The sequence below is a fragment of the Neoarius graeffei genome, chromosome 24 (assembly GCF_027579695.1).
Source record: "Neoarius graeffei isolate fNeoGra1 chromosome 24, fNeoGra1.pri, whole genome shotgun sequence".
NCBI classification, from domain to species: domain Eukaryota; kingdom Metazoa; phylum Chordata; class Actinopteri; order Siluriformes; family Ariidae; genus Neoarius; species Neoarius graeffei.
The window spans coordinates 2,897,880-2,920,148 of record NC_083592.1 but is presented as its reverse complement, the minus strand read 5'-3'; the positions used below and the strand labels follow the sequence as shown (position 1 = coordinate 2,920,148).

The 22,269-nt window shown below is 40.6% G+C and overlaps 1 protein-coding gene across 7 annotated transcripts in view; it reads left to right on the top strand.

Annotated features, from left to right (window-relative positions):
* Positions 1-22,269, top strand: part of LOC132872736 (E3 ubiquitin-protein ligase rnf213-alpha-like) — a 281,839-nt gene that overhangs the window by 75,531 nt on the left and 184,039 nt on the right. For 6 of the 7 annotated variants that reach the window (XM_060907787.1, XM_060907788.1, XM_060907786.1 and 3 more), the window contains 8 exons: positions 7,747-7,805; positions 7,953-8,136; positions 8,812-8,901; positions 9,077-9,172; positions 9,596-9,703; positions 12,045-12,074; positions 17,121-17,274; positions 21,232-21,408. In XM_060907787.1, the coding sequence (XP_060763770.1) occupies positions 7,747-7,805; positions 7,953-8,136; positions 8,812-8,901; positions 9,077-9,172; positions 9,596-9,703; positions 12,045-12,074; positions 17,121-17,274; positions 21,232-21,408 (898 nt within the window). The remainder of the gene's footprint in view (positions 1-7,746; positions 7,806-7,952; positions 8,137-8,811; positions 8,902-9,076; positions 9,173-9,595; positions 9,704-12,044; positions 12,075-17,120; positions 17,275-21,231; positions 21,409-22,269) is intronic. The other variant, XM_060907785.1, reaches the window with a different exon arrangement.

The following is a 22,269-nucleotide window of genomic DNA, read 5'->3' as shown; positions in this document are numbered from 1 at the left end:
CCACACAAAATGTCTTCAAATCTTAAAGGTTCCAGGGGCCTCTTCTATGAACTCTGTTCTTCAGTTCTTTCCATAGACTTTCAATTGGATTCAAGTCGGGTGATTGACTGGGCCGTTCTAGCAGCTTTGTTTTCTTTCTCTGAAACCAATTGAGTTTCCTTGGCTGTGTGTTTGGGATCATTGTCTTGCTGAAATGTCCACCCTCATTTCATCTTCAGCATCCTGGTAGATGGCAGCAGATTCTTATCAAAAATGTCTTGGTACATTTTTCCATTCATCCTTCCTTCAATTATATGAAGTCTGCCAGTACCATGTGCTGAAAAACAGCCCCAACACCATGATGTTCCCACCTCCAAACATCACTGTTGGTATGGTGTTTTTGGATTGATGTGCAGTGCCATTTCTCCTCCAAACATGGTGTGTGCTATGCCATCCAAAGACTTCAATCTTGGTCTCATCTGATCAGACTATATTCTCCCACTATTTCATAGGCTTGTCCAAATGTTGTGCAGCAAACTTTAAATGGGCTTCAACATGCTTTTTCTTCAGCAATGGAGTCTTGTGGGGTGAGCGTGCATAGAGGCCATGGCGGTTGAGTGCATTACTTATTGTGTTCTTTGGAATAACTGTACCTGCTAATTCCAGGTCTTTCTGAAGCTCTCCACGAGTGCTCCTTGGCTCTTGGACAACTCTTTTGATTATTATTTTGACTCCTCTGTCAGAAATTTTGTGAGGAGCACCTGGTCGTGGCCAGTTTATGGTGAAATTATGTTCTTTCCACTTCCAGATAACGGCCTCAACGGTGCTCACTGGAACATTCAGAAGTTTAGAAATACTGCACGTCTATAACCAATGCCATCAGTATGTTGTGCAACAATAAGGTTTGTGAAGGTCTTGAGAGAGCTCTTTGCTTTTATCCATCGTGAGATGCATCGTGTGACACCTTGGTAATGAGAAACCTTTTTATAGGCCATCAATTAGGACTAAACCAGCTGATATTAATTTGCACTGATAGGGGGCAGAATTGCTTTCTAAATACTGATAGATTTCAGCTGGTTTCTTAGCTTTCTATGCCTTTTTGCACCTTCTTTTCTTCATCTGCTCAATACTTATTCCCTGTGTCATTCCACTTTATTGCACTTAATTTATGGACATATGTTTTGATTTCTTTGTATATATGAATTACTTGGGTTGTTCTTGACATCTGGCGAAAAATTTCATGTCAATAGCCCCATCAGAAATATATTTACTGAGAAAAAAGTTGATGCATTCAATACTTATTTTCCCTGCTGTGTGTATATCCATCCATCCATCCATCCATTATCTGTAGCCGCTTATCCTGTTCTACAGGGTCACAGGCAAGCTGGAGCCTATCCCAGCTGACTATGAGTGAGAGGTGGGGTACACCCTGGACAAGTCTCCAAGGTTATCACAGGGCTGACACAGAGACAAACAACCATTCACACTCACATTCACACCTACAGTCAATTTTAGAGCCCCCAATTATCCTAACCTGCATATCTCTGGACTGTGGGGGAAACTAGAGCACCCAGAGGAAACCCACACAGACACAGGGAGAAGATGCAAACTTCACATAGAAAGGCCCTCGCTGGCTACTGGGCTCGAAGCCAGGACCTTCTTGCTGTGAGGCGACAGTGCTAACCACTACACCACCGTGCCATCCTGCTGTGTGTGTGTGTGTGTGTGTGTGTGTGTGTATATATACACATACAGTGGTACTTGAAAGTTTGTGAACCCTTTAAAATTTTCTATATTTCTGCATAAATATGACCTAAAACATCATCAGATTTTCACACAAGTCCTAAAAGTAGATAAAGAGAACCCAGTTAAACAAATGAGGCAAAAATATTTTACTTAGTAATTTATTTATTGAGGAAAATGATCCAATATTACATATCTGTGAGTGGCAAAAGTATGTGAACCTCTAGGATTAGCAGTTAATTTGAAGGTGAAATTAGAGTCAGGTGTTTTCAATCAGTGGGCTGACAATCAGGTGTGAGTGGGCACCCTGTTTTATTTAAAGAACAGGGATCTATCAAAGTCTGATCTTCACAACGCATGTTTGTGGAAGTGTATCATGGCACGAACAAAGGAGATTTCTGAGGACCTCAGAAAAAGTGTTGTTGATGCTCATCATGCTGGAAAAGGTTACAAAACCATCTCTAAAGAGTTTGGACTCCACCAATCCACAGTCAGACAGACTGTGTACAAATGGAGGAAATTCAAGACCATTGTTACCCTCCTCAGGAGTGGTTGACCAACAAAGATCACTCCAAGAGCAAGGCATGTAATCGTCGGCGAGGTCACAAAGGACCCCAGGGTAACTTCTAAGCAACTGAAGGCCTCTCTCACATTGGCTAATGTTCACGAGTCCACCATCAGGAGAACACTGAACAACAATGGTGTGCATGGCAGGGTTGCAAGGAGAAAGCCACTCCTCTCCAAAAAGAACATTTGTTTAACTGGGTTTTCATTTGCATTTTGCTAAAGATCATGTGGACAAGCCAGAAGGCTATTGGAAAAATGTTTTGTGGATGCATGAGGCCAAAATAGAACTTTTTGGTTTAAATGAGAAGCGTTATGTTTGGAGAAAGGAAGACACTGCATTCCAGCATAAGAACCTTATCCCATCTGTGAAACATGGTGGTGGTAGTATCATGGTTTGGGCCTGTTTTGCTGCAACTGGGCCAGGATGGCTTGCCATCATTGATGGAACAATGAATTCTGAATTATACCAGTGAATTCTAAAGGAAAATGTCAGGACATCTGTCCGTGAACTGAATCTCAAGAGAAGGTGGGTCATGCAGCAAGACAACGACCCTAAGCACACAAGTTGTTCTACCAAAGAATGGTTAAAGAAGAATAAAGTTAAAGTTTTGGAATGGCCAAGTCAAAGTCCTGACCTTCATCCAATCGAAATGTTGTGGAAGGACCTGAAGTGAGCAGTTCATGTGAGGAAACCCACCAACATCCCACAGTTGAAGCTGTTCTGTATGGAGGAATGGGCTAAAATTCCTCCAAGCCGGTGTGCAGGACTGATCAACAGTTACCGCAAACGTTTAGTTGCAGTTATTGCTGCACAAGGGGGTCACACCAGATACTGAAAGCAAAAGTTCACATACTTTTGCCACTCACAGACATGTAATATTGGATCATTTTCCTCAATAAATAAATGACCAAGTGTAATATTTTTGTCTCATTTGTTTAACTGGGTTCTCTTTATCTACTTTTAGGACTTATGTGAAAATCTGATGATGTTTTATATCATATTTATGCAGAAATATAGACAATTCTAAAGGGTTCACAAACTTTCAAGCACCACTATATATATATATATATATATATATATATATATATATATATATATATATATATATATATAAAAAATCTCATCTCATTATCTCTAGCCGCTTTATCCTTCTACAGGGTCGCAGGCAAGCTGGAGCCTATCCCAGCTGACTACGGGCGAAAGGCGGGGTACACCCTGGACAAGTCGCCAGGTCATCACAGGGCTGACACATAGACACAGACAACCATTCACACTCACAGTCACACCTACGCTCAATTTAGAGTCACCAGTTAACCTAACCTGCATGTCTTTGGACTGTGGGGGAAACCGGAGCACCCGGAGGAAACCCACACGGACACGGGGAGAACATGCAAACTCTGCACAGAAAGGCCCTCGCCGGCCATGGGGCTCGAACCCGGGACCTTCTTGCTGTGAGGCGACAGCGCTAACCACTACACCACCGTGCCGCCCATATTTTTTATATATTTATATATATATATAATTTTTTTTTTTTCCAGTCAGTGCCTAAAAGCTGAGCTCCTGATGAGTTTATGAGCAAAAAATTTGCAAGGGCACAAAATCCCCCTGAATAGAATAATATTACAGCACCATGAATGAACCATCGAATTATGTCGTGTTGTGTTTTTCACCTCAATAAATCACTGCATTGTCTTGTGACAGTGAGACCAATAATAAGATACACATCACAGTTACGATACATATTTATTCCTTTCTTTGACACCACATGCCATACGCCAGAAACACCAGCACATTTATTATGGTGTGACTCTGCTAGGTGCCTGGGGGACAGCAGTGAACCAATGCTTTCACTTTACATCACTACTGTAGAGTTACTGTCCAATATCACACTCCATGCATCAAACAGCTGTCTGGTTTCATCTGTCATATCCACGTGTTTTGGACCTTGGAGCAAGCAGACACAGACTGCAAAGCATGTGCAGCACCATTAGTTCTAATCCCTATGCACCTGTTCCTGATTAGAGCTCAATCACAGTGCAGACACAGATATCAGGACTCTCAGTTACACACAGACGTTGTGAAAGCCTTATATTTTTTAAAATCACTTTTCTGGTTTTGACCCTGTTTGTGTTTCTGGACTGTGAGTATTGTATTCCCTCTAATATCCTGTCTTGAGCAAGACACCTAACCCACAACTGCTCCCTGGGTGCTGTACCATAGCTGCCCACTGCTCTGCGTATGTGTGTGTGATCATTGCTCACGTGTGTGTGTGTGTGTGTGTGTGTGTGTGTGTGTGTGTGTGTGTGCGCGTGTGTGTGTGCGCATGCACATATGTGTGTTCACTGCTTCAAATGGTTTAAATGCAGAGGAGGAATTTCACTGTGTGCTTAAGTCTGTGGTTGAGTGTACATGTGACAAAGGCTTCTGTGGCTTTGGCTTATTTTTTAAAAAGCAGATTAAAAATAATCACTGGATCAAAAACATCTATCGTCTGGAAATAAAGATAAAAATTTTGTTGTCCAGTGCTCAAGTGTTTGAGAGACGTTGCCTTGCACTTATGGTGGGGTTCCCTGTGGTGGTACACATTCATACGTATGGATGCCGTACAGTCAAGCCATCAATAAGTCCCACTCTGTCTGTTTAAAGCAGTCCTGTAGTTTGGAGAGTGCGTTGTCAGGCCAGGTTGTGATAGTCCTTGTGGTGGGCCTGGCTCTGCGTCTGAGGGGGGGTGTAGGCTGGGGAGAGCAGGAGGGAAAGGTGGTCTGACTGGCCGAGGTGGGGGAGGGGTATGGCTCTGTACGCGTGCTTGATGTTGGAGTAAACATGATCCAGAGTGTTCTCCCCTCTAGTAGAACACTTAACATGTTGGTAAAACTTCGGCAGTACAGTCTTCGAGTTGGCCTTATTAAAGTCTCCTGCGATTATGTGAACACCGTCAGGGTGGGCCCGCTGCTGTTTGTTAATGGTGTTCAGCAGGAGAGAGAGCGCTGTGTTCACACTGGTGTCAGGTGGAATATACACAGCTGTGACAATCACCACAGTTAGCTCTCTCGGTAGAAAAAAAGGCCGGCATCTTACAGACATGTACTCGAGGTCTGGGGAACAGTGTTTATCTATAATTGTTCCGTTGTTACACCAATTATCATGCACATAAATACAGAGCCCCCCTCCTCTGCTCTTACCAGAATTCTCAGTTCTGTCCCAGCGGAGCAGAGTGCGGCCTGCTAGCTGCAAGCTAGCATCGGGTATTTCCGGATGAAAGCACGTTTCCGTGATAATTAAAACACAGCAGTCCCGAACATAGTGATTTCCAGCGAGCTGTAATTCCAGATCATCCATTTTATGCACCAGGGATGTGGCATTAGAGAGATACAGGCTCGGTAGAGGTGGCTTGTGTGGTTGTTTTCTTAGCCTTAGCATAGCACCGGACCTGCAGCCCCGCTTCTGCTTCCTCTCCCTCCTCCATCTGCGCTGCCTCCTAGACCCGATAACAATCCACGGAGAGCCCGGCGGTCTCGCTTTGTCATCTGGGATGTTATGCGTGAAGAGAAAGTCGCTCGAAACAGATACCTGATGTTGGTCACCGATGGCTAAAAGTGTCTGGCGGGTATACTGGATGTTTGCAGAACTGATGTTGCACAAACAAGCAAGAAAGAAATACAAAAACAAACAAACAACAAAAAAAAGATCACTGAAAAGGAAAGCCGTAAGCCGCTGCAACCACGCGCGCCGCCATCTTGCCATCTTCATAACATAGCAGTGTGTTATGTTTTTACCATCCCTGGTCGGTAGTTGTCATCTGACAGGGGGCATCTGGCTGCAGTGGTGGCTGCTGGTTTTTAAAACAGGGGAAGCCCATTTTACGCATTCATCGTAAAACCTGTAGGCCGGATATCAAAGCATAGAAAGGTGTGCCCCATTAGCATAGTGAACTAGGCAACCCTACCTAGTGGCAGAAAGTATTTTTGCTTGTACATTTCATGTTATAGTCTGGCTTGCCAGGCTAGTGCCTCATATCCTTAATCAAAAATATCAAACATCCAAAAATCACTGGCTATTCAACGAAGAGCCTTGAACATCATACCCTGATATGCAACACAGAGTCTTTAACACAACACCCAGCTGTGCAACATCCTTGAACATCTTCTGCAACACAGTCTGGAAATTCATAACCAGGTAGGCTATGCAACACACAGAACCTTGAATATTATACCCAGGTATAACCTATAACACAGAGCCCACCATTCTCTTAACATTACTGAACAATATACACACTTCAGATTCATGAACATTATATGATGCACACTATTTATACACAAATTCTGCCCTCCGCTCCTTTTCCAGAAAATGGTCTGTGACCCTGTCATACTAGCTGGTTGTGCTTTCCAGAGACTTCACCAGTTTCTGTTAGCAGCTAGCACTGCAGATCCTAATAAGGCTCAAGCTAGCCTACAACCAGATTGAACTACAAATGAAATAAATGAGTGAATTCACGAATGATCAAACTGATAGAATGGATGAAAGTTAACGGAGCACAACGAGTAATATTTACATTTATTTACAGAGTAATGTACAGAGACATCAATGAGAAGAAACGTTTATATGAAAAGAAAGTCGGACAGCACTTTGGCACACGACTACACTTTCTCGACATCCGCTGGGGACTGACTGATCATACTTCCGTGTTCCTCGTCGACACCGAAGTACAGAGCCCGCCCTCCTCATGTCTTTCAAACACTACCTCCAATAATCCTTCATCAGCCCGGCTTCTTGTCCCTCCCACTGTCTCGTTTAGTCCCAGAGAAGCCCGGCTTCCCTGGAAGTGACGATTTTGTCGATTTTAACCAATAACAACTAGCCAAAATTGGCTGTTCAGAGCCCTCTCATAGACTGCAACGGATACCCGGCTGCCGGCCATAGAGCCCATTGAAATAAGAAAGGTTACAGCCAGTGTTGCCAGATTGGGCGGTTTTAAGTGCATTTTGGCGGGTTTTGAACACATTTTGGCTGGAAAACGTCAGCAGTATCTGGCAACGCTGGTTACAGCCTGGCAGCAAAGGTGATTCTCGTAGCGAACTGCAAGTTCGTCAGACATCACTCAAATAAGTTACAGGATAGTTATGAATGTAAATACAATCTTGGGCATATATTATGTTATGCAAGTTATTGTTTTAATGAGAATTCAACGTCGCAGATGCCGCAGTTTGGGGAGAGAATTTTAGGGGAAGCTCGGCTTCCCTTGTTGTCTCTGAGAAATCGCCCCTGTCTGGCTGGTAGTTGCGAATTAGCAGGTGAGCAAATTGGGGAGAATAATGGAGGAAAAGACAAAAAAAAAAAAAACCCCAAAACCTTTGGCAAGTTTTCTTACTGATGATGAGAAGGCTATAAAGCAAAAGTGGAATGTTTTAATTAAGTGCTAACAAAGGTTCAGATAATCTTCATATTTATTTTGCCAGAAACTGCATCAGGCTGTGGAAGAGTTTGCTTTGTGGATTAAGAACTGGCTAAAACAAAGGTAAAGTGAACAAGACAACATACTACGTAAATCAGAACTTAGATATATACATTTTAACAGATCATGATGATTTCTGTTTCTGATAAAATTACTCCATGTAACAAGATCCTTTCAAATATAATAGTTGTGCATGTTTCCAACAAGCAGCACAGAAAGATCAACTTCAGAAACACCGCAGATGGATGTACGCTCCTACCTGAGGAAAACACTGAACATTCTTGAAGATTCTTTGAAAGATAGTAATTGGACAGAAAACTGGTCCAATGTCCTGTCAGCACTACAGCTTCTGAGTGCATTCACTGACTATTTTGACCATCATTCAGATGATATGGTAAATAAATGCCATGACAATTTGACAATGTGTGCATAAAACCAGATATTAAATGTATCACATTGTTAGGAACAATTAAAAACAAGATAAGAGTATTAAAATTATTACTCTAATCATTTTGGTACTAGGTCAGAAGTTCTCAAATGTTTTTGGCAAATGGCCCTCAATTAAGCTTATGAATTTTGATGATCTTATGAATTATTTAATAATTAATAAATAATTTAATATGATAAACATAAGCACATCCCTGTATTTTTCCACATGCAAAATGCAAATCCACTGATCAGAATTACTTTATTAATCCCTGGAGGGAAATTCAAGTCAATTTGTTTACATTCATCTTTCCCAGCCTCAGATGTTTCTACTTTATTATGGAGAAATTAATTGCACCAAAGTCACATGCTAAAGGCTTTAGCACATTCGGTAAATATCATAATTTGTACCTCACAAGGCAGCAAAAAATAGCATCTCCAGCATTTAATTGAAAACATGCATGGAGTGTGAATTCATTGTACACAAATTATCCAGTGTAAGATCATGTTAGTAGTCCTGTTCAAATATAAGCATTAATAATATAATAAATAAGAAATTATTATTACTATTTTGGAATAATAAAGTGTGAGTAAATGTTTAAAATTTTTACACTTTTATGTGGTATACTTAATTATTTTGCAGAACACAGATGATTACAGACCTGGTTTTTCTTGTGTAAAGGAGAAAATGTCTGGCTGCATCTCAAGGCACCACAAGAAATTGTCATTACAAGTATGTATATTAATTCATTTTTCTTATGAATAAACTTTGCTATTCCTTTAGCGCTTTACTGAGAGTTGAGTTGATTGTGTGCAGTTAACCTTTAATCATGAAATTGTGCAAATTGTTATTTAGATCTCATAAAGTGATAATGGTATGTCAAGCGTGTTTGTGACTTCTTTTTCAGGACTGGCGTGAAGTGTTTAATCTTCGATTGCCAAATATTTGGCAAAAAGACTGGGTGGAAATTTTAAAGACACACTTCAGAAATTCTCTGAAAAAGGCAAGTTTTATCTGGAATTAGAACAGGCTGGCATAGATTAGCATGTGTCTGCTAATAATGTATAATTTAACTAGTGAACAATGGCTTGTAGAAAAATAGAATTGCTAATTGACAAGACCGAAGACTGGAGTATGAAACTGGATTGTAATATAAAAGTCCAGCTACTTAACAGTAAGCACAAACAAAATTTTATTTGCAGTAAAAATACAAAAAAGTAGCACGCTGCTTGTGTGATTTATTACAGTGGACTAAAGCTGGTTCAGTTCATAGATTAATTTATTTCAACAAACCATTCAATTTTATTTACATTTTATCCCACATATTTCAATACTAATAATCATTTACTTACAGTTAATCCTTTGCCAACAATATCATTGGGGTGTATTTTTTTTAACGTATCTGTTTATCAAACTGTTTAAACAGGAAAAGTTCCGTGAGCAAGTGGAATTCTACTGTAATTTGACTGTTTGTCCAGCAATGGAGGAATGCATGTCAGTTTGTGTCCAAGATGCAATTAACAAGATGGACAAGGTAAGATCTATAATTTAGTATTGCAATAGAGCCTCTTCTGCTATGTTCCTTTTTGTGTTTTTCCATCCCAGATATATGAACACTTCATGATCGTTGCTTCTTCATGATCTTCTGACATGAGTTACATTAGTTTCTTGTTTTCACACCACAAGGGGGCCCCTGGGACTGCATGATACATACTGTAAACCTCTTTGCCAAAGTGTGCTTTTTTGCATATCTGTTACAAAAGGAAAAAATAGTGTGCCCCCCCCATTCTGGTCCAGGTGCCCAAAGCAGCCAGAAAGGAAAATGAGACAATGAGTGCATCTTTCCAATAGCTGTATACAAGCACACTATTTGGGCTCAGGATTAACGAGTTGAACTTGGTTTGGGGTCATTATCTCAAAAACTGTGGGAGAAGCGGTGTGGCAAACAAAGTGGTCTCATGGACAACAAAAGTGTGATTGCACTAAAAAATAAAAACAAATACATTTGTCACAAAGCAACTTTACAGAAAAATAAAGACTTTAAACATCTCATCTCATTATCTCTAGCCGCTTTATCCTTCTACAGGGTCGCAGGCAAGCTGGAGCCTATCCCAGCTGACTACAGGCGAAAGGCAGGGTTCACGCTGGACAAGTCACCAGGTCATCACAGGGCTGACACACAGACACAGACAACCATTCACACTCACATTCACACCTACGCTCAATTTAGAGTCACCAGTTAACCTAACCTGCATGTCTTTGGACTGTGGGGGAAACCGGAGCACCCGGAGGAAACCCATGCGGACAACATGCAAACTCCACACAGAAAGGCCCTCGCCGGCCACGGGGCTCGAACCCGGACCTTCTTGCTGTGAGGCGACAGCGCTAACCACTACACCACCGTGCCACCCTGACTTTAAACATATGAACTGATAAACTTATACCTGATGATCAAGCCTGAGGTGATGGTGTTGAGGAAAAACTCCCTCAGGTGACTTGAAGAAACCTCGAGAGGAACCAGACTCAAAAGGGAACCCATCCTCATCTGGGTGATAACAGATTTTTATTTCACTGTCCGGTTTCCATCAAATCATGCACTCTGATTGGCTCACGAGCAGTCTGGAATCCTATGATCCGGACCCCAGTTCCGGACCTTTGACGATTCGCTCATTCACAACAACAAACATAGTAGCAATTTTTTGGCAACATTTATTTTCACATTTCTCAGTATAATAGCATTAATTTTACAGCATGGATAGCGATAACGACAGTGTTCACAGCGAAAGCGAGTTTTACTACCCTGATGAAGACGAAATAAAAGAAAACATTTCAGGAGAAAGCTGAAAACCTGTAACTTGCTAACGCCGTGCAAAAACATGGCTGAATCCTGAATGACTCAATTTTGTATAAATAGACTACATAGGTGACAAAATGTATTTTTTTTCCTGCCATGGAAGTGCACTTGTATACAGAGGAGGAAGCCATTTGCATTACAGCTGTGAATGAGGATTCAAAATGGCACCTCGCCTTGGCTTTGTTTTCCCTTTCGGGTGCTCTCATTTTCTGTTAGAATTTGGTAAAGAAAAAAAAAAGTATTATTTACCAGCTTAAGGTCAGTCCGTGTTGTGAAATACTGTGACCTCAGCCTTGAAAACACTGACCGAGGCCTCTGGGCCGAGGTCAGTATTTTCAAGGTCAAGGTCACGGTATTTCACGATACGGACCGACCTTAAGCTGGTAAGTAATATATATGTGTGATTTATAAATAATTCACTTCTATAACTGTGTCCTATAGAGTCACAAAGTGTAACTGTGTAATGAGCTACACACTCACAGCTAAACAAAGAACAATCTTTAGCCATTTAATTCTGGTAGTTTTTATGTCATTTAGTAGCTGTACTGTACCTCCATGATGTCACACAGTTTTGACATAAAATATCTGTATGTTATAATATGCATCCCACAATTCCTAAAGTTTTGTGTGTAAATTGCCAATCACATCTGTCTGCATATTTTGCATCACATTTATTTAGACCTGATGTTGTAAGTGATGCATGATACCCAGACAGTTATTAATGAAACCCTGCATCAACTGTAGAATTATTTTAAGAGTAAAGAGGCCATCCTTATGCTCTCTGGTAAATGTAAAGCTTGATATACATGGAAATAATAAAAAAAAACCATGAATAGTCCTTTTTAGAACATAATGCTTGGATTGTGGTTTTCACTTAATGGCAACAGATTTGACTTGAATAGTTTTGAACTATTTATATTAAAATAAGCTGTACTGCCATTAAACAAGGAACTCTGAATTTCTGTGTTGCACCTATAGCAATTGTGTAATTTATGCATCTTCCCCTCTCTTAAATTTTTAGGGCAACCAGAAAGGACGGCAGTTTAATTTGGTAAGATTTCTGTCATAAGACATCAAAAACAATATACTACAAATCTGTACCAAATTACAAAATGTTTTTATGGATTATTTGGTAATGTATGTGGCCAAAAGTATGTTGACCCCTGAACATCACACCCATATATGGGCCTTTCCCAAACTGTTGCTATAAAGTTAGAAGCACACAGTTGTTTGGAATATATTTGTATGTTGTAGCTTACCCTGTACACAAAGCGAGCTCCATGAAGACATGGTGCTTTAAGGTTGGAATGGAAAAACTTGAGGAACCCATTGATCATCTTTGGGATGGATTGAAACACTGACTACACCAGGCCTCTGACTCAGCATCAGTGCCAGAGCTCACTAATGCATTTGTGGCTGAATGAACACAAATCTACACAGCCACATGCCTTTGCAGAAAGGTTGGGCTTATTATAACAGCAAAGGGGGAGGGGGGGGGGACACAATCCATATTGATGGTTATGATTTTGGAATGGAATATACAAGCACATGTTGGTGTGATGGTCAGGTGTCCACATACCTTGGCTTGCAAAAGTATTCAACCCTCATGGAACTGAACAGATTTGTCTGAATAACAAAAGAAAAACACACATTCTTCCTGTCAGTATTTCTTTTGAAACTCATGTTCAAGAACATGTTCTTAGAAACTCACATTCTCGTACAACAAGATCAAAATGAGTTATTGGTCAGGAAGCACTCAGAGCGCAATATTTGAACCTCAGAGAGAGTGAGATGTCAGCACCCAGGGACACTGTTTTTCTTTTAAAATGAAATCTGTATGCAGAATACAGGAACAACATGAACAAGTGAACACTGGAACATGTCTTGTGTGGAGATTATCCGTCAGTATAGAGGAGTTTATTTTTGGGTTTGTTTGGCTTTAAAGAGGACATGTTTTAACTATAATTGGTCTTCACCTGTGAAATATTAAATTAGCTCCCATTCTCTAAATAAAAACCATCTCAAACTGTCAGTGAAGAGATGGTCAGTCTGAAGAAAAGGAGTGAAAATGAAGACTAAGGAGCATTCTAAGAAAGTTGAAAAAAAAAAAAGGTTAAAAATGTCATACCTAAACATGGCATTATATCTGAGGTTGTCTAAGGGGTTGGCCATTCCAGTGAGCACCGCTGGATTAAGAGTGAGGAAGTGGAAGCTGCATCACACCACCCAAACACTACCTAGACAAGGCCTTCCCTCAAAACACGGAACAAAAACAAAATGTAGATTGGTGAGGGAAACTACAATGAGACTAAAGGCCTCTGCATGCTCTTGCGACAAGGCTTTCACAGATAACTTTTCGCAGACAGTTGTAATTTATCGTTGAGCGGGGAGTAATAGGCGTGCGCGATGTTATTCCCCGCCACAAACCAAGGGGGCGCGAAGTCGCGAAATCGCTAGGAGTAGTTGGTGGGTGTGGTTAGTGGAGTGTTTATCCTCCGGTTACTTATAATGACTAGAACTGGAGTCGTATAGATGTACGTACTTCCTCACTTCCTCGATCAACCGCTCTTCGTGCTGCTCCATCTTCGCTTGTGTTTTTAAAAATGGCGGTCGTGAAAACAAAACAAACTGGGAAAGTAGGGAAACGGAAGTGTGTGTACAGCAGATGTAGAGTGGACCAATCAGAGCCCTCTTGTCTGCGACGCTGTCTGCGAGGCTTCTGCGGTGGTCACAATTTTTGGGAGGTGCGCGCAGAGCGTCTGCGAAGGTGGGGGGGCTACGCAGACGCTATCTGTGGCGCCGTCTGTGAGGACTGGGTTGTCAGCATAAATTTGCCTTAACAGTCACTCTAAAGGACTTACAGGAGTACAGTGGCTTAGAGTGGAGTGAAGACACATCAGGCAGCCATTTCACGAGCTCTGCATAATTGAGGATTGTATGGAAGGATGGCTAGAAAGAAATCATTATTCATGAAGCTGCTTTTCATCCTCAGACCCTGGGCTTCTTTTAAAAAATGAAGGGAGAATGGAGCAAAATACAATGCATTACAAGATTAATATTAATAAAGAATATTACAAGATAAATTTGCTTCAGTCTTCCATCCATTCATCCATTATCTGAAGCTGCTTGTCCTGTGTAGGGTCACAGGCGAGCTGGATCCTATCCCAGCTGACTATGGGTGAGAGGCGGGGTTCACCCTGGACAAGTCGCCAGGTTATCGCAGGGCCGACACACAGAGACAAACAACCATTCAAACTCACATTCTAGGCCATAAGGTGAACCCCGTTTTCGTTTCATCTCGCTCCGACGTCTCCGAACTACGAAATATTTATTTTAAAACTAAGAATGAGTACTAGAAAGTGTGGCGAAAAAAGTTCTCACCTTATAATCCTGTCAATTCCTCGCACCGAGCGATCGCGTGGCGAAGTATTTTCCTCTAAAAATGACGTGTCAGGACATCACGTGACCGGTCTGGACCAATCGCGTTGCCGATTTTTGACCACAGATCAGCTGACAGCTTGCGTAATTACAGTCACATTAGTAGAAAAAGTCTCCAAAACACCCTCCAAAGTGGGTGAAATGTCTTCTAAGTCCTAAATAGTGCTTTAAATACATCACTAAGACAATATTGCATATATGTGGTATATTGAAGTGTTTATATTATTATTAGAATAAAAATAATTTTTATTATCACCATTATTATAGTACAAAATATGGTGTAATGGTCTATGACTAGGACCATTCATGTATTCATTCTCTTAGGTTATTAACTATAAAGTACTGATCAACCATAAAACAATTTGCTTGAAAAACAGACCTACAATGTTACACAGGCAGTAATGGAATAGAGTATTGACTCGTCATTGTGGGCTCACTCTTAAAACACGTGTTGAAAATAACACAACTTGCGTTGTTTTTTTAACACATCTCTATGTCCAGATTGGGACAACAGAACTTTTGTTCATTTTAACACATTATTTGTTATTTGTGCAATTTTGGTGTTAAACATTTCTGAAATATAACACAACTCTTGTTGAAATTAAACTTGCACAAAAGATGTGTTGATTTCCAACACATTCGTTTTAAGAGTGTATACACACCATGGATTAGCCATAAAATGGCATATATAATATATAGGCAATGCGTGTGATTTCAGATCAAGATTTAAGAAATTGTGCAGGAAGGAGAAGAGTCCATAGGAATAATAATACACAATAATAATAATAATAATAATAATAATAATAATACAACCTATATATAATATTGCAGTTCTATTGCTCAGTTCAGAGGCACAATGGCAGGGATTCAAGTATTCACTACCTATGCAGCGGCACAGTAGAGGTAGGTAAACGCACTAGGCAGCACTATGCACCTGCAGCAGCGGCAACAAAGAAGATGCAAGACTGAGTCATCATACATCACACAACAGAACTATGTGGCAAATTGCAAACTTTAATAGAAAATGTAAACAACAAAACAGTGATATATACACATTACAAATGCTATTTTATATATACACAAAAAACCTGGAACCTGTTCTGTAGCGAAATCTTATTCTGCGGTGCCAAAATATCATTCCGTGCCGATGACATTAGTTCGCTTTTTCAAGCCTTCGTGCGAAAAATTGACAGCATTACAAGGTGAGAACTTTTTGATGACATCATTTCATAATACGTCCATTTTTAAGAATTGGATATTATGTAGTTCGGAGACGTCGGAGCGGAATCTTGTTTCTGAAAGACTTTTCGGGGTTCACCTTACGGCCTATTCACACCTATGGTCAATTTAGAGCCACCAATTAGCCTAAGCTGCATGTCTTTGGAATGTGGGGAAAACCAGAGCACTCGGAGGAAACCCACACAGACATGGGAAGAACATGCAAACTCCACACAGAAAGGCCCACCAGCTCAAACCCAGAACCTTCTTGCTGTTAGGCGACAGTGCTAACCACTACACCACCATGCTGCCTGCTTCAGGCTTGTAAACAACAACAACAAAAAGTTTAGGAGAAACTTCACCTTTGAGCATGACAATGGTCCCAAACACAAGGTTGGAGCAATGCAGGTGTGCTTAAACTCATCTCTTTTTTTTTTAAAACTCATCTCATCTCATCTCATCTCATCTCATCTCATCTCATCTCATGTTTTCTTTTTCTTTTATCCCTGTCTTCCTGTCCTGTTCCCCCTCTGTAAGGACAGGTTGATGGTCAATTTCACTGGTAACAGTGATAATAAAGGGTTCATTCATTCATCTCATCTCATTATCTGTAGCCGCTTTATCCTGTTCTACAGGGTCGCAGGCGAGCTGGAGCCTATCCCAGCTGACTACGGGCGAAAGGCGGGGTACACCCTGGACAAGTCGCCAGGTCATCACAGGGCTGACACATAGACACAGACAACCATTCACACTCACATTCACACCTACGCTCAATTTAGAGTCACCAGTTAACCTAACCTGCATGTCTTTGGACTGTGGGGGAAACCGGAGCACCCGGAGGAAACCCACACGGACACGGGGAGAACATGCAAACTCCGCACAGAAAGGCCCTCGCCGGCCATGGGGCTCGAACCCGGACCTTCTTGCTGTGAGGCGACAGCGCTAACCACTACACCACCGTGCCGTGCCGCCGTGCTCAAACTCAAAAAAGTAAACGTTTTACAGTGGCCAAGTCAAAGTCCAGATCTGAAACCCTATGAAAATCTGTAGCACTGTTTGAAAATTGCAGGCAGCAAATATCATCCAACCTAGATCTAAAGAATCTAAGAATCTAAAAATCTGAAGAACCTAGAGCACATCTGCCAGGAAGAATGGGTGAAAATCACTCCCAAACATTGTACAAAGTTGGAAAGAGCTTAATAGATTTAAAGCTGTTATTGGGGCAAATCGTGGTTCTATCAAGTATTCGTTTGAAGTGGTTGAATATTTCTGCAAGCAGAATTTTTTAGTTTTTATATTTACAATTTGTCTAAGTGTCCTCTGTAATCCAGTTGAATTTGATGACTATTAAGTAGATTGAATACTTCTGCAAGGCACTGTAATTTTGTTCTTATAATGTATATATTTAAGTAAGTAAATTATTAATTGTGTTGTGAAATAGAAGGATCTATTGCGCTCAACATCAGAGTCTCCTAAACGTGAAACACTGCTGTGCTTCATTATTGAAAGCAAACTATGTGATCTACACCAGTACCCTGAGAGCTGCCTTTATCTTCTGTATGATCAACAGCTGAGAGATGTTTTTTTGACAATAAGTAAGTTTTTTTTCCCTTTTAAAATATGATTTATTCAGATAGTTCTATGTCACTTGTGTTTTTTTGGTATGTCAAGTTAAAGAATAATTTACGGCTAGTGATGTCACAATACCAGGACTTTGGTACTCAGTGTAAAAAAAAAAAAAAAAGAGATTTGCATGATTTCCTGATAAATTACTTGATACCATAACAGAAACAGATATCCAGAAACCACTCCATCATTTAAAAATACTAAACAAATAGAACAACAGTGTATAGCATTCAAGTACTTAATGCTAACAGTTCAAGTAAATAGTTTCAGTAAATCTAAAACATATTATTAGCAGAGCTCCCCACATGCAAAGTATGTGGAACAAAGCTCCATACTTAAGGAAATATGGTAATGCATTGACCTGATTTTTGATGGCTTTTGTGACCATACAACATCTGTATGTACGAATGACAAACCTGTACCATCGTAGTGAACCTAATCATAAGTGCAAGGCAACATATCTCATGAACACTTGACTACCAGACAATGAAATTTGGGCATACTTATTCTATTCAGGTTGATTTTGTGCCCTTGCAAATTTTTGCTCATACACTCATCAGGAGCTCTGCTTTTAAGCAGTGACTAAATAAATATTACTAATTGCAGCAGCTGGTTGACATGTTATGTAGCACGTACTCATAGAACAGGGTACATAAATAATCTTGCATTTTACTGTCACCCCTTCTAACCACTAGGGGCAATATACCAACACCTGGATAGTCTATTGCTGGGTTTTATGTGATGTCACATCCGCCTCATTAGTTATTCAAAACTTTAGCTGGTGGTCTACCAAAGCTCAGTCGATAAAGAGTTTGTATGGAGAAGGTGCATTGCTCGCATGAAAAATGCCTTACGCTTGCGTTGTTTTAGGTTGTTCGAATCGATGAAACCGTGAAACTGATAAAAGTTTCTTCAGGGTTCCCAGTGAACTAATAAAAAAAGGGTGAACGAACACAGGATTTCACAAAAAGACATGGAGAAAGGTGGCTTTTCAACCTCTGACTGAAATCGAAGGGAGCAGGGTCAAAGCATTCTCGAGTTTGCAGTGATCACTTGGTGAAAGGTTTGTATTTCCCTCTCAGCTACGTCCTTAGTGTTTTCCAAGTACTTTTCTTGCAATGTGTCATTATTTTACGGTACTTTTTTTTAGTCACGTAGTGCTAAAGTCCCCAGTTGTTTCTTTGTTTACTCCTCACAAAGTCCATATGCATGAAGGTCGCGACAAAATTCTTACCCAGCCGTACAGTTACAATGGGCCGTGATCACTTCTCCGTCTTGTTTAACTAAGATCCAGGTCTTTAAAGGGGTTTCTGATGATATTTGTGAATGATTTACCTGAGAGATTAGGGCCAACACAAGTGAGAATCAAACAAACTGTTGTTTGTTTACATTTCAACTGGCAGCGCTTTGTTGTAAATACGTGAACGAAAAGCTTAAAAAAAACATACTTACATGGGCAAAAATAATACAGGATTAATTCGGCAGTGACTTGATACCGAGGTCCTTTACCCAGCCACATACAAAAAAGTTGTAAGCCTCCCCACTCTTCCATGCTTTCATCTGTTCTGCAGTGTAGAAGAATGTCTGCAACAGCAGCTAGTTGGAAATGCCGGAGAACTTGACTGAAGGGTAGTTTTCGAGATCGTATGACAAATCCTTCTTTCCCAGACTGTAGGGATCGATTCCATTGCACATAGCAATCTCCTGAATATATCTAAAGTGACCAGTGGCTTCTAGATTACAAGCATGCTCTGATAAGTTATCGCTAGTTGTTTGCACTATGGGAGCCGTTTAGACCACCAGCTATTTCACTTCAGGTAAAACCACTAAGAAAAGTCACGTGACTGAAACCCAGCAATACCAGTGGATTATGAGGAACTGACTCTCAGACTGACTAGAAGGGTGTTCTGAAATTCTCACTGCATTTGCTTTATTGGGAGATAATGTTGATCTTTTCTGTAGGAAAACCTGCATGGCAATGCCCAAGAAGATGCAGCACAGACCCTTTGAGATGGCAGGCTTCTTAGTAAAGTCCATCAGAATGAACATTCCTTTTGGATTCAATGATTTAGCCATTGTGATCAAGATAGTACTGTGTTTTTAATCCATGGTGATGATCGTCCTCTAGTCAACATTCTGCTGAGACAAATACTGTGCCTGTTTAATGACGGTTTAGCCTTTGTGTAGCTTACATAAAGCCGTCTGGTGTGTACTGGACATGGTAGAGAATGTTCTATAGATTGACCCTTGTAGCACATAGCAAAATCAATCACCAGGTCTTTATGCTTGAGGCGCCTGAAAGGAACCTTGAGTTCCATGACATGGTCACCCCACAACTATCTGGTCATCAATATATGCTGGGCAAGGGCTGGGCTTATTACCAAGGTGATTTATAATTGCAGTTGAGGATATATATATATATATATATATTAGTGCTGTCAAGCGATTAAAATATTTAATTGCGATTAATGTCGCGACTGTCATAGTTAACTCGCGATTAATCGCAATTTAATCGCACATTTTTGTCACATGAAAAACCATTGTAATTTTCTTATCAGCATAAAAAAGTGAATGGGCTTGCTCACCGTTCGAACTACGGGGGTACTCGGGGGATCCGAGATCCCCTGAAACAGACATGAGATCCCTTGAAAACATGACTTGGGAAATGTTGGGGGGGGGGTCTCTAAAATATTGTCAAAATGATGTTTATTGACATAGCAATCGTGTGTAAGAGGAAGCATTTGCATATCCGAAGTGAGCGCGCGATGGAGAGCCACACTCTGAGACAAGCGCAAGCACCCCCCCAAGGGAATAAAGGGACCCCCCGAAAATATCGGCATAGTTCGAACACTGGTTGTACCAATGTTTTTTTTTTTTTTTATTGCAGAGCATAACACGTCTTGTCACAGCCACTGCAAAGTGGGGCTGGAGCCGCCGATGGGAAAACGAAACCTAAGCCGAGCACCGTGGCATTTCGGGGGAGGGCAGAGGACTCTGGCTGTGTGGGGCGTGGCATCATGTCACAGAGCGTTAATCTCACGATAAAAAAATTATCGCCGTTAAAATTGAGTCAAGTTAACGCGTTAATAACGCGACATTTTTGACAGCACTAATATATATATATATATATATATATATATATATATATATATATATATATATAAAATATTTTCATCTTTTGATCTTGAACACAAATATCTTCAGGGCATTAAAAAAAAAGAATACTCCTTGCTGTTCCAATGCTTTTGGAGAGGACTGTATGTGATAGTCCAAAAATTTTGGCCTTATTGTATAATAAAATGCTTTATGCAAATAATATGAAGTCAATTTGAGACACCAGCATTGGAAGACAGGTTTGTTGTTATGCAGAATTGCCTGCCATGTGTACCAGGTAAGCAAATGTAAAAGGAAAATTGGCCATTTACTGATGGTTCTTTATAGTATAGTCAAAAGGTCAAAACATGTGCACACCTGCATACAAGAAAGTATCCAGGTGTTCAAACACCATCTCTGGTGTTTAAAAGGGGTAAACATTTAACTAGCATAGTTTTGTGTATTTTGAACTATGGTATCAACATGGTGTGAAGTCTGGGAGAAGGACCATGCCTAAAGCTTCACCTTCTCCACAGTTAACTTCCCACAAATTCCTGTTAAATTTCTTTACATTTGTGACTTTCCACTCCTCTACCTCCCTGTCTCCTACTATTCAACAGCTCTCTCCCTGTTATTCAAAAACTCCTACCCAAGCTTTGCTAACATAAAGCAGAAGCTAGCCAGATCTACAGCCAAAGTTCTAAACATTTTACCATTCTACAGTTCCTCTTCATGTCATTTACTTGAAGACACCATCTGCACTTGCAAAATTTAAGATAAAATTTTATTCAGAACAAAATTCTAGTAAGTAATAAACTTTGCATGTCTCCAAGCAGCCCAAAAGCAGATGGACAAAATCTGCATGACACGTCCCCAGACAGAACAACTAATACAAAAAGCTCGTGGTCTCCTGGGCCAACTGATTGAGGAAATGGTGGAAAAGTCAATACCATGCAAATTATTGAAAAGAATCATTGAAAAGAAACAACCTGCCAACAGTCACTTACTAGGTAAGTTCTGAAGTTTTGATGTGCTTAAGTTCAGTACATTTTCTATATACAGTATAAGTTCTCACCACAACACCAAATGGTTCAATATCCCTTGGGTTTAAAAATGCTTACTATTTCTCATTATGCCTTTATATACGAAATATACAGAACTTGTTCTTACAGTTGTATACAGACCTAAGCCACCTTTATTTACCAAAGTTATTTAATTGTGGTAATTTCAAATGTGTAAATTTGTTTGCAAAAATGCACCTGAGAACTTGATTATTGAAACCTGTTTGAGATGTGTGCAACCCTGTTTTGCCTGGAAAGGGCAGAAGGTGAAGGCCCATCCTGGAGGGTGAGGGCCACTCACTTGAAATCAGGAGAATGTAAAAGTGTATCACCAGAAAGTGCAGTTTTTACCTGAATAAAAGCCTGTTTGTCTGGCACCATCCACTGGGTTGCATTTGGTGCTCCCATCTTCATAATGTCATTCTTCCACTGTTGGTGAATCATGGGGTTAATGTTACAGGAGAACAGAAGGGGTTAGTGACCAAGCACTCATTGAAAGGTGGTTAGTTGGGTTGCTGAGTGGTGTTCTGGGCATATTTCTCCTGATAGTGGGTTTTTTTTTCAATAATTTGAGTGACAACTTGATTAGTGTATTTGCTTGGAGAAGAAAACTTTATTGTAGATTCAGGGATTCTGCCTTGACATTCTTGGATCCTGGCCAACAGGAGAGTGTGAAGCGGAAGTATGCAAAGAATAAAGCCCATCGGGCTTGGTAAGGGTTAAGGCATTTGGCTCTTTTGAGGCACTCAAGGTTCTTGTAGTCTGTGAAAATGGTGAACGGATGTGTGGCTACCTCAGGCCAGTGATGCC